Below are 13,355 nucleotides of genomic sequence, written 5' to 3'. Positions count from 1 at the left end.
CAACATGCTCAGCCCTGGGTGCCACTGGCACTCACAGGAAGCTGTGCTGCTCCCAGAGTCACAGGCAGTTAACCCCAGTCAGGTCTGGGTGCAAGAACCATAGGGAAAATTACAAAACAAATTAATACAACACACAGAGAAAACCCAGCACTCACAAAAGATATAGATATATATATATATATATACACATACACACACACACATATATATGTGGTATGTATTTTTATTCTCCCAGAGTATATTGGACATTGAGAAACATGTACATTAAGATTCTGTAGTCTTAAATACATTTTTTATTGAAAAATTAAGGCGTTATGGTCATTTATAAAGGAAATCGCGATTAAATCGCAATATTTTTTTTTGGCCATATCGCCCAGCCCTAGCTCCCAACCACCAACGATCGGCACCATCGCTGGCCGATGCAGAGAGGGCCACAGAGTGGGTAAAAAATGTATTGCAGTGATGCCTCAATATCGAGGCATCACTGTAATACCTTAAAAGTAGCTGGAAGCGATGACGATCACTTCCACAGCTTGGTCATTAACTGACAGTTTTTGTAGGATGTACCCTGTACCTCCTTGGTCATTAAGTACTTTATTTTTATGAATTATCTGATTTTAGAATGTATTTAAAGGGACAGTGTACCCTAATTGTTTCTCCCCTTTAATTTGTTCCCAGTGAGCCGTTTTACCTGCTTGAGTTTATAGAAATAGTTTACAAATACCTCCTTTGCAGCATTTGAAATAGATGATTTTGCCCGTAATATCACTACCTATACTGAAAGTTTCTATACTTAGAGGGACATTAAACCCAAAGTATTTATTTCATGCTTCTGGTAGAGAATACAATTAATTTTAAACACCATTTCAATGTACTTCTATTACCTAATTTGTTTAATTTAGATATCCTTTGTTGAAGAAATAGCAATGCACATGGGTGAGCCAATCACACGAGGAATCTCTGTGCAGCCACCAATCAGCAGCTACTGAGCCTATCTAGATATGCTTTTTAGCAAAGTATCTCAAGAGAATAAAGCAAAAATAGAAAGTTGATTAATATTGCATGCTCTCTCTCTCTCAATTGTGAAAGAAAAAAAAATTGGGTTTCATGTCCCTTTAAGTATTGGCTATAAAAGGATATGTAAACATAGCTGGCAGAAAAAAAATAGATTTCCGGTGGGGATAAGGAGAGATAAGTAGTAAAATGTTAATTTTCAATTGTTCTCTCTATCTTGCTTTGGTTTAAAGAGATAATATAAAGAAGCATGTGTGTGTACCAAAAAAAAAAAAAAAAAAAGTGATCAAATAAGGTGATCTGATTTCCCTGCAAGCTCAACCCATTATTCCATATACAAAAATAAACCTAAAGAACCAATTGTTCATACATTTTATACTATGCAGCTGTTATAACAAGACACAGTAATCACATTAAAGGAAAACCAATTTTATAGTACAATGTTCCTTTAAGTCATAAACAAAAGATAAGACATATAGTCAAGGTCAAGCTCTAAGACACGCCTCTATCACTTCGGATGAAGATAGCACTGGGGTTTGGTGTACAATGTAGGGCAGGAAAGAGTCAGGTTCACAGTTTTAACCCTTTCGTGACCAAATTGCAATCACACGATCGTGCAAAAGATTGCGAGATTTAAATTATGGGATCGGGTCTGGGGGGCGTCCCTAATACGCTAGGATCGCCCTCCAGACCGCGATCAAATCCTGCAAGCCTAGTAGGCTTCAGGACAGCCGTTTGCGATGACGTTGTATTCCGTCATAACGGCTTTAAAGCCCAGTGCAGCTGTGACGGAATACGGAAAATTAATATAAAATAAAAATTTAATAAAATATAGCATTTTATTTTTACACTCGACTGTCCATTTAATACATTTTAAAGGTAGTCTTAAAGCTATCCCAGGAATTTTTTAACTCTATTATGGTTAGGCTGACCATATTGCCGCTTTAAGAAGGAACACATATGAAAAATACATATGTGAGGGTTCTTATACAAAACCATTTCTTTAAACAGCCCTGAAAACACCCCTGGCATATGTATTTTTCATATGTGTCCCTTTTTAAAGCGGCAATATGGTCAGCCTAATTATGGTATTAGTTATCTAATAATTTTCAAGAAAGTATACCACTTTTTCACTACTCCAACAGTTAAAATAAATTGCAGATCTTCTATAATCCTGCATTTTATCAACTGAAACCAGAAGCTGGAATTAGACCTCTCTAAACTAGTGCCATGTACAAACATGGTTTAAAACTATAACAGTGTGTAAATTCTTGTTCAGAGAAAGAGCAGAACTCAGAGTACTACTGCATGTTTATCAATGAGTGGGCTCCGCCCACCTGTCAGACAATCTACCAGGAACTAAATCAGTGGTGCTGATTTATCAGAGAGCTAAAGTTCATTCAAAATTGCATGAATACATTTAATAACAGGAAATGGAAGAAAAATTTACCAACATTCCTTGTTTAACAAAGTCATATCAAAACCCCTATAACACAAATGAACACATCTGGTTGTGACAAACTGTACTAAATCCCAATAAAACACAGGATTTAAGCACAGTTAAAAAAATGCACTTAATTTATTTTTTGCATTCATATAATTTACCGCTGAAAAATGTGTATGCTATACTACCCATTTGTACTAGGCAATTTGCTGGTGTTTCAAAAACACAATTTATAATTTGGTAATAAGTGGTTTTTGTATGTATATATATATATATATATATATATATATATATATATATATATATATATATATATATATACACACACATATACATACACACAATATAAGACAATATTCAAGGGGAATATATACTAGCAACAAGTTTTTATATTTTGTTGGTGTTTACAAGTATTGTCATTTTTATAGTCTTGGCGTTGCCTATAGGAGCTTATACTTCTGAATGTGTTGACTCACTTTCTTGTTCTAATACTTAATCAGGCTATTAACCCCATTCAATCTCACCTTTATATTTACTTCCGACTCTCACTACAACAGAGAAGCGCTTATTTCCTACCTTGCAGTTCTCCGCATGGTTGCTTTCATCACAGAAACTAACTGGAGCTAAACCCGGGAGATAAAACCCACTACAACAAACAGAGAACAAAGTTGCAAACGCTAATACAGGGCCTTTCCCTGCCAGGGTGGAAACCATCCTTGCTGAGGATCCTAGACAGTCAGGGATGTCAGCTGATTGTAGAAGCTCCGAATTGACGCCAACCTGCTGCTAAGTGCCTGGTACTACGCAACGTGTGACACTAACGACAGGCGTGACGTGCGCGCTCACGGCTACTCCATACTGACAGCAAAGCGCCGTAAAGGTAATCTCTAGACACGGTGCTAGCGACGACACACTGGCAACATGACTCGATTAATTTTCCAGCCAGTAACATCCTGAAGACACGGACCAATCAGATAATGCAGTTACGCCTATTTCCTCTGTATTATCTGATTGGTCTATAGTCCTTTTAATTCGCCCGCCTAGTGCCACTGCCTGGCTTCCATCTTCACTTACAGTCTTACACGATCAAGTTCAAGTTATGCACTGCCATCGCGCCGACTTACCGAGAGGCGCTGTAGCCTGTGGCTGATGCGGGTTACGGGGGGAGTGATGAGAGTTACAGGGGGGTGCTGGGGTTTATGTAGGTGACAGAGGGGGAACTGAGGCTTATGTGGGTTATTGGGGGTGCTTAGGGTACAGGCATGCGGATGAGAGTTATAGGGGGGCACTGGGGCTTATGTGGTTATAGGGGATGCTCTGTGGGTTACAGGGGTGCTGATGAAGGTTATAGGGGGCACTGGGGCTTATGTGGGTTACAGGGGATGCTTATGTGGGTTACAGGGGTGCTGATGAGTGTTATAGGGGGCACTGGGGCTTCTGTGGGTTACAGGGGTGCTGATGAGGGTTATGGGGGGCACCGGGGCTCATGTGGGTTACAGGGGTGCTCATGTGGGTTACAGGGGTGCTGATGAGGGGAGTAGGGGGGCACTGGGGCTTATGTGGGTTACAGGGGGTGCTTGTGTTGGTTACAGGGGGTGCTTATGTGGATTATAGTTGGGCACTGGGGCTTATGTGGGTTACAGGGAATGCTTATGTGGTTTACAAGGGTGCTGATTAGGGTTATAGGGGCACTGGGGCTTATGTGGGTTACAGGGGTGCTGATGAGGGTTATAGGGGGCACTGGGGCTTCTGTGGGTTACTGCCTGGCTTGCATCTTCACTTACACTTACTTGATCCAAGTCCAACTTGTGCACTGCTATTGCGCTGACTTACCGAGAGGCGCTGTAGCCTGTGGCTAATGCGGGTTACGGGGGGAGTGATGAGAGTTACAGGGGGCGCTTGGGTTTATGTAGGTGACAGAGGGGGAACTGAGGCTTATGTGGGTTACAGGGCTGCTGATGAGGGTTATAGGGGGCACTGGGGCTTCTGTGGGTTACAGGGGTGCTGATGAGGGTTATAGGGGGCAATGGGGCTTATGTGGGTTACAGGGGTGCTGATGGGGTAATAGGGGATTCCTATGTGGGTTACAGGCGTGCTGATGAGGGTTATAGGGGGGCACTGGGGCTTATGTGGGTTACAGGGGTGCTGATTAGGGTTATAGGGGGCACTGGGGCTTCTGTGGGTGTAATGCAGCCAAAAACCTCTGCAGCTTATGTGTATAGTGTGGGATCACAACTGCAGATTTTACACCTAGTTTCAAAAGTGTGTGGAAGCAACTACTGGAAATGGTTTCTTTTAGGTTGGTTACATGAGAGGGTTAAGATCTCCTGTACAAGCTAGCAAGAGGAGGAAGGTTCAGCGTGGTTAAGCAGATGTTGCTTTCATGTAGCGGTATAGGAGGTTAAGTCTTGAGCTGTCGGTTTGTTTAACAGCTGTTCACAGCAGGAGATTGAGAGCGCAGCGTTTATAGTAGTGACGTAACACTGGAGATGTGAGTCAGTGCACCAATCAGGAGCGTAGAAACTCGGCAGCTTTAGAGCAAAGAAAAAGCTTACCCGGAGGTCTTTATTGGTAGCCGCAATTAGCAGCAGTACTGTTAAAGAAAGTTCTTTGGTTGCCGGTTCGAAATATCCTCGTTATGAGCAGAATGTTCAGACTCAGTATGGATTTGCCGCTGAGGAAATCAGGTGGAATATGGAAGCGGCTGTGTAAAGGGAGTTACGTGGTTAGAGGAATTTGATAATGTCCTGGTTCTTAGACACCTGCTAGAACAGGTCAAATAAGCAAGTAGATTTTCAGCTCAGAGAGCCCTTTGGATGAAATCCGATATCTTTGGCACAAAGTAAGTCAGCAGAATATAGGAAACAAAGTATCTGACGATCTTGATAAAAGCTTTCGGGCTGAAACGCGTAGCTGAGAAGACCTGTGGAAGCTGGCCAGCTTTTTATGGATACTATCTAAACATATACCTGCAAACCACCACCGGAGTGGCGATCACGGAAGGAACTTTCTTTGTATATAAAGACACAGCTTGAAATACTTTGAATGTCCATACACTACAGTGTTGTGTTAAGTTTGCACTGACACATTGATTTGAGCGGAGCCTTGGTTTGACAACCTGACACATTGATCTAAACGGAGCCCTGGTTTGAAATTCTAACACCGGTAATCTGACCTGGTGATTGGCGGATCAGCGTAAAACGTGAATGTGACACGTCACAACTTTGGTAAACGGCTAGCTGAACGCTAAACCCTTGTGAGAAAAAGGAGCACGGTCAGAGAAAGGTAGTAAAACTAAAATCTCTACCTTTCGTATTCTGGTGAGTTATCTCCCTGGGCTTTTAATGTACTAACATTGAAACATTTGGGTTACTAAGACGCTATTTTCCATTAAAATAAATACTTCAAAGTGTATCCTAGTATTGGATGAACTTACCACTGAATAACGCTTATTATACGAACTTTGTCTGCTGAACATTTTGCAAGTGTGGATACAATTTCAAGCACATATAACTCCTAAGATTTGGGACGCTAAGAAATGTATAATATAGCAAGACTCTATAAGCAGTTATACCAATTTTTACAAAGGTTATGTTTATGAATTTAAGACTGTATATGATTGTTTATGAATTTCCATAAGATGCACCTTATTATATATATATATTAATATAGTTTTGGTTTTAGTAAATTGTTAATAAATAAATATATTTTTTTTAATCTAGTATTGTATTCCTATATTTATTAGAGCCATGGTGATATAATTACATTTCCTTTAGAAATATAACATTCTGGCTATAGTGTAGGTATTATAGTGTTATCTGTTATAATCATTTACTAGTGGTAGAGCTTTTTTAGCGCACTCTTATCCCTTGTATTTCAAAGTATCTGACGACACAGTTGCTACACCTCTGAAATAATTGACAAGTTGGCAAGGAGGATTGTGAGAATATATGGAGAAGCCTTAAAGGGGTATACCAGAGAGGAAATATCCATGACATGTCCCCCCGTCAAAGGGGCTGCACCGCAGCAATAGGTCCAGGCCTGTCCGGATTAGTGCGGTGGAAGGCTGAGACTAAACGTGCAGCATGGATGTTGGTGACAGGCTCCCAGGAATCTTCCTCGGGACTGTAACTTTTCCAGCGGATCAAATATTGGAGCTGTCCTTGCAAGAGCCTAGAATCTCAGATAAAGCTGGTCTCGTATATGTCTTCTTCGATCAGTGTAGGAGGAAATGGGGAACCAGACGTTTGTGCTCTAGTAGGTGTGTAGGGTTTTAACAGGGATACATGGAACTTCGGGTGTATCCGATATTCAGGAGGCAAATCCAGGGCTACAGTGTTTTCATTCACCACCTTTGTAATTTGAAAAGGCCCAATGAAGAGTTGAGAGAATTTTTTATAGGGTGTTTTAAGATTCAAATGTCTTGTGGAGAGCCAAACCTTGTCGCCCACAGAATAAGTGGGTGGTATTCTTCTTTTGGCATTGTAATACTTCTGCCTTAATTGGGCTTCTTTGGTGTTTTCTTTAAGGATAGAAATACCTGTTACACTATGCTAGCGTAACTCTAGGGGGCGCTAGAAGAAATATATAAAATAATCTGTAGGATAATACTGAAGTATAGTAAAAACAATAAAAACTTAAAAATAATATAAAATGATCAGATCATAATGTATAGAGACAAAATAATTATGACAATTACAGAAAAAATGAGACATGGACTCTCATCAAATGTGATGTGATGAGATCAATATAAATAGAAAATGCAGCTTAAAACAATATATAATAAATAAATAACTAGTATTAAGTCTCTAATAAGTTCTTATCTGTATATGATATTGATGCTCAGAACGTCCCAAGATTAGGAGGGCACTTCAGAGGTTTATTAGTCCTCCTGGGTAGCACATATATAAGATTCTCCCTTAGATCCAGAAGTCAGCTCCTTGTCACAAAACCAGTCTGGGTAAATACTCTCTCTGTGCAAAGAAAATCACAAAGACAAGGGCGCCTCCTCGTGTGATATAGTTTGGACAAATGTAAAAATAGGTGAATACAGATTTTATACTCACAAGTAAAGCAACACTCTGTTGTGCTTATAGAGGCAGACTGGGAGTTCAGTGTCCCAGTTCACTGACCAAGGCAGTGCAACAAATCACTCCAGGGTAGATTTCAATCAAGCTCAGGCTCTCAGCAAAGAGTTAAAATACCATAGTTTAATGGTGCAGTAAAATACAATATAAAATGTCACAAATGTGACCGTAACAATGGATAAACAAGCAACTAGTTTCTCAGATCTCTGTCTGTTTCCTCAGGCTTCTATCCAAAGACTGAGAGCTCTGGCTTATAATTGCTAAATGACCACTCTAAGAGTGAAACATAACCACACCTATTCAGGTGTGGAAGTGAACCTGCCTCATCAGGTGTGTGAGTGCACACCTGTTTCAATCAGACCATAGTTAGAATACAATGATTAAACCCATTTCCAAATAATTCACATTATACTAAAAAACAAACAAGTACTGTACAAATTGGTTAATACAGGATGTAAAAAACAACAACCATAGCCAAACATTATCTTATGGTGGATATCATGTCAGCATCATATGTTATAGGATATTATTATGGTATTCTTTTTTCTTTTTTTCCATGCAACACTATAGCTATTTAATATTACACAGGTATTATCAGAGGTGTATATATTGACTTTATAGCTATTTTTCTCCTCTTTGTATATCACAGTACAAATTTATATTATATATTACACATATTGACTTTATAGTCATACATTTATTTTTCTCCTCTTTGTATATCACAGTACAAATTTATATTATATACTACACATATTGACTTTATAGTCATACATTTATTCTTCTTCACTTTTATATATCACAGCACACATGTATGTATCATACATCACATAAGGTTGATCACATTATAGTCATGATTGGTATAGGTGTGGTTATGTTTCACTCTTAGAGTGGTCATTTAGCATTTATAAGCCAGAGCTCTCAGTCTTTGGATAGAAGCCTGAGGAAACAGACAGAGATCTGAGAAACTAGTTGCTTGTTTATCCATTGTTACGGTCACATTTGTGACATTTTATATTGTATTTTACTGCACCATTAAACTATGGTATTTTAACTCTTTGCTGAGAGCCTGAGCTTAATTGAAATCTACCCTGGAGTGATTTGTTGCACTGCCTTGGTCAGTGAACTGGGACAGTGTGAACTCCCAGTCTGCCTCTATAAGCACAACAGAGTGCTGCTTTACTTGTGAGTATAAAATCTGTATTCACCTATTTTTACATTTGTCCAAACTATATCACACAAAGAGGCGCCCTTGTCTTTGTGATTTTCTTCGCACAGAGAGTATTTTCTTTAAGGATGGTGAATGATTCAGCTATGGTATTACTTGTTTCATCAACCTGGGGTGACATAGTGTTCAGTTGTAGGAATACGTGGAAGGTAGGGTGATACCCATAATTGGAGAAGAACGGGGTTGTCTTAGTTGGAGGCATTATACGAGTTGTAGGCATATTCTGCTGTTGGAATGATGTCGTACCATTCGTCTTGGTGGAAGGAACAGTAACATCTGATATACTGTTCCAACTATTGGTTGACTCTTTCGGTTTGTCTGGGGGTGAAATGCTGTACTGTACAATTGATCAACGTGCAAGACCTTGCACAATGCTTTCCAAAACTTAGACGTGAATTGGGATCCCCTGTCAGTAATGATGATGGAGGGGAGCCCATGTAGCCTTACTATGTGTTGTAATAACAGCTGTGCAGTTTCTGCGGATGTAGGTAATTTTCGATAAGGGATGAAGTTAGCCATCTTTGTGAGGAGATCGACGACTAATAGTATGGTATTTCAATTACGGGATGGAGGAAGATCGACTATGTTGTCCATCCCTATGGTTTGCCATGGCCAATCTGGTATGTGCAATGGTTTTAATAATCCATAAGGACGAGCCTTCTCAGGTTTTAGAATTGCACATTTTTCGCATGTTGTGACATAGTCTTTTACAGAATGGTCAATGTTAGGCCACCAGTAGTTCCTTTTTAGGAGTTCCAAGGTTCTTTGGACACAAGGATGTCCGGCAAGAGGTGCATCATGATGGTTGTACAGCAACTTTTCTATGATTGGAGGGGGTATGAAAAGTGTTTGTCCTTGCAATAGTAAAGAGAATCATCCCTTTGTTGTAACTTTGTTTTTGGAAAGGTAAGGTCTTCCTGTTGGGTTTTGCGTAGGAATCTATAAGGGGTTAACATGGCACAGAAATGTTCTGGATTGAGTATAGTTCTCGGAAGGGTTTCAGCTGCACTTTGGTTGATCCTTCGGGACAGGGCGTCCACCTTTCTGTTTTTTTTACCCTGGCCGATATGTAATATGGAAATTGAACCTTGTAAAGTACAGGCTCCAACGGAGTTGGCGAGCTGAAAGAGTCTTGCTTGATTGGAGATACTCCAGATTACGATGATCTGTATATATGAGTACAGGTATCTTCGTACCTTCGAGTAGATGGCGCCAATGTTCAAAAGATTTCCTTATGACTAGAAGTTCTTTGTCTCCAATTGAATAATTCAATTCAGGAGGTGTCATTAATCTTGAGAAGAAAGCAACGGGGTGTATAGGATCTGAGGGGAAGTTGGAGGCATCTACCTCATGAATGAATTGTAATGCTGGGTTAGGGAATTGCAATATAGGATCAGTTGTAAAAGAGGTCTTCAGTATGTTGAATCCTTCCTGTGCCTTTGGATTCCAAATGAATGGGGAGCGAGAGCCAGTGAGGCTAGTAAGGGGTTTCACAATAGTAGAAAACCCCCTAATAAACTTTCGATAAAAATTGGCGAATCCCAAGAAGCGTTGGACATCCTTTGTATATAAAAACAATCACTAATAAGATAGCACTCACTGGATTTAAAAATAAAACTTAGCTTTTATTGTAGAATTTTCAAAGATTAAAACGATCCCATGACGTTTCGGTGCCAACCAACACCTTTAGCAAATGGTTCAAACAGTTCCTTCAGGCAGATGACAAAGCCTGACATCCACAGGGAAAAACAGCTTGACTTACTATATCTAATAGCAACCCATAAATGCTCGTTTGGGCTAGGGATATGACAGAGAGCAAACATGCAGCAGAGACCACAACAGTAAACATTGAATCAATAATACAAGAAAAGATTCACTGTTTACATCAGGCTGCTGTCGGCATTAGGTGTCATAAAAATTCCTGATCGGAACATTTGTGTGTGAGAGGGGAGGTCTGTGGAGAGTGCTCTCAGTGTCCGATATCTGCGCAGTGTGCACACAGAAAGTCCTGATGTGCAGCTGGTGTAAAACCCGGAGAAAGACTCCCTTATGTCGGCTTCTTTGAATATACTGCTCTGTGAGAGAGGCGGGGTCATGTGACGTTGCGCAATGATGTCACTGACCCCTGAATCGATTCAGGTCTGCACTTGCATCGATGCAGCATCGTTAACGGCTGCATCGTGATGCATCACTGAATCGATTATTTTCAGCAGCCCTAATGTTTATGTGAGTTACAGGGGATATCTATGTGGGTTACATCTTAACCTCAGATTTGCAATACACAATGTATCCAGCAAATGGTATTAAGCATGCTCAAACTTAATATTTGATACATTGCATACTTACTCTATCTTATCATATAGATATGTATTATCCAGTGACATTTACAGATAACCTGACAGGGCTTTTGTGGGTTACAGGGGGTGCTGATGAGGGTTATAGGTGTAACCCACATAAACCCCCCCCCTCTGTAACTCACATAAACCCCCCCCTCTGTAACTCACATAAACCCCCCCCTCTGTAACTCACATAAACCCCCCCTCTGTAATTCACATAAGCCCCCCCCCTCTGTAACTCACATAAGCCCCCCCCTCTGTATCTCACATAAGCCCCCCCCTCTGTATCTCACATAAGCCCCCCCCCTCTGTAGCTCACATAAGCCCCCCCCCCTCTGTAGCTCACATAAGCCCCCCCCCCTCTGTAGCTCACATAAGCCCCCCCCCCTCTGTAACTCACATAAGCCCCCCCTCTGTAACTCACATAAGCCCCCCCTCTGTAACTCACATAAGCCCCCCCTCTGTAACTCACATAAGCCCCCCTCTGTAACTCGCATAAGCCCCCCCTCTGTAACTCACATAAGCCCCCCCCCTCTGTAACCCACATAATCCCCCTGTAACCCACATAAGCCCCATTGCCCCCCTGTAAACCACATAAGCCCCAGTGCCCCCTGTAACCTTCATCAGCCCCCCTTTGTAACCTATATAAGCCCCAGTGCCCCCTGTAACCCACATAAGCCCCCCTCTGTAACCTATATAAGCCCCAGTGCCCCCCTGTAACCCTCATCAGCCCCCCTGTAACCCACATAAGCACCCCCTCTGTAACCTACTTAAGCCCCAGTGCCCCCATGTAACCCACATAAGCACACCCTCTGTATCCTACATAAGCCCCAGTGCCCCCCTGTAACCCTCATCAGCCCCCCAGTAACACACATAAGCAACCCCTCTGTATCCTACATAAGCCCCAGTGCCCCCCTGTAACCCTCTTCAGCACCCCTGAAACCCACATAAACCCCAGTGCCCCCCTGTAACCTACATTAGCCCCAGTGCTCCACTGTAACCCACATAAGCACCCCCTCTGTAACCTACATAAGCCCCAGTGCCCCCCTGTAACCCACATAAGCACCCCCTCTGTATCCTACATAAACCCCAGTGCCCCCCTGTAACCCTCATCAGCACCCCTGAAACCCACATAAGCCCCAGTGCCCCCCTGTAACACACATAAGCACCCCCTGTAACCTACATAAGCCTCAGTGCCCCCTATAAACTTTATCAGCACCCCTGTAACCTACATAAGCCTCAGTGCCCCCCTATAACCCTCACCAGCACCCCTGTAACCCACAAAGGCACCCCCTGTAACCTACATAAGCCTGTGCCCCCTGTAACCCACATAAGCACCCCCTGTAACCCACATAACCACCCCCTGTAACCTACATAAGCCCCAGTTCCCCCCCTATAACCCTCATCAGCCCCCCTGTAACCCACATAAGCCCCAGCGTGCCCCTACAACCCTCATCAGAACGCCTGTAACCCACATAAGCACCCCTTGTAACCCACATATGCCCCAGTGCCCCCCTATAACCCACATAAGCACCCCCCTGTAACCCACATAAGCACCCCCCTGTAACCCTCATCAGCCCCCCTGTAACCCACATAAGCCCCCCTCTGTAACCTACATAACTCCCAGTGACCCCTGTAACTCACATAAGCCCCCCCCTCTGTAACCCACATAATCCCCCCCCTCTGTAACCTATATTAACCCACAAAGGCACCCCCTGTAACCTACATAAGCACCCCCTGTAACCTACATAAGCCCCAGTTCCCCCCTATAACCCTCATCAGCCACCCTGTAACCCACATAAGCCCCAGTGCCCCCCATAACCCACATAAGCACCCCTTGTAACCCACATATGCCCCAGTGCCCCCTACAACCCACATAAGCACCCCCCTGTAACCCACATAAGCCCCCCCCTCTGTAACCTACATAAGTCCCAGTGCCCCCTGTAACTCACATAAGCCCCCCCTCTGTAACCCACATAATCACCCCCCCCCCTCTGTAACCCTCATCAGCCCCCTGTAACCCACATAAGCCCCCCTCTGTAACCTATATAAGCCCCAGTGCCCCCTGTAACACACATAAGCACCCCCTCTGTAACCTACTTAAGCCCCAGTGCCCCCATGTAACCCACATAAGCACCCCCTCTGTATCCTACATAAGCCCCAGTGCCCCCCTGTAACCCTCATCAGCCCCCCAGTAACCCATATAAGCAATCCCTCTGTATCCTACATAAGCCCCAGTGCCCCCCTGT

General features: G+C 42.5%; 1 protein-coding gene across 1 annotated transcript in view; it reads right to left on the bottom strand.

Annotated features, from left to right (window-relative positions):
* The window catches only part of LOC128645912 (transmembrane 9 superfamily member 2), a 662,966-nt gene extending 659,584 nt beyond the window's left edge, over window positions 1-3,382 (bottom strand). The window contains exon 1 of the mRNA XM_053699233.1: window positions 3,035-3,382. Coding sequence (XP_053555208.1) covers window positions 3,035-3,172 — 138 coding nt within the window. The 5' untranslated portion in view covers window positions 3,173-3,382. The remainder of the gene's footprint in view (window positions 1-3,034) is intronic.
* Between the last annotated feature and the right edge of the window lie 9,973 nt (window positions 3,383-13,355).

Source organism: Bombina bombina, chromosome 1 (assembly GCF_027579735.1).
Source record: "Bombina bombina isolate aBomBom1 chromosome 1, aBomBom1.pri, whole genome shotgun sequence".
NCBI lineage: Eukaryota > Metazoa > Chordata > Amphibia > Anura > Bombinatoridae > Bombina > Bombina bombina.
The sequence above is the reverse complement of the archived record's forward strand: the minus strand, read 5'-3'. Positions and strand labels throughout refer to the sequence as shown.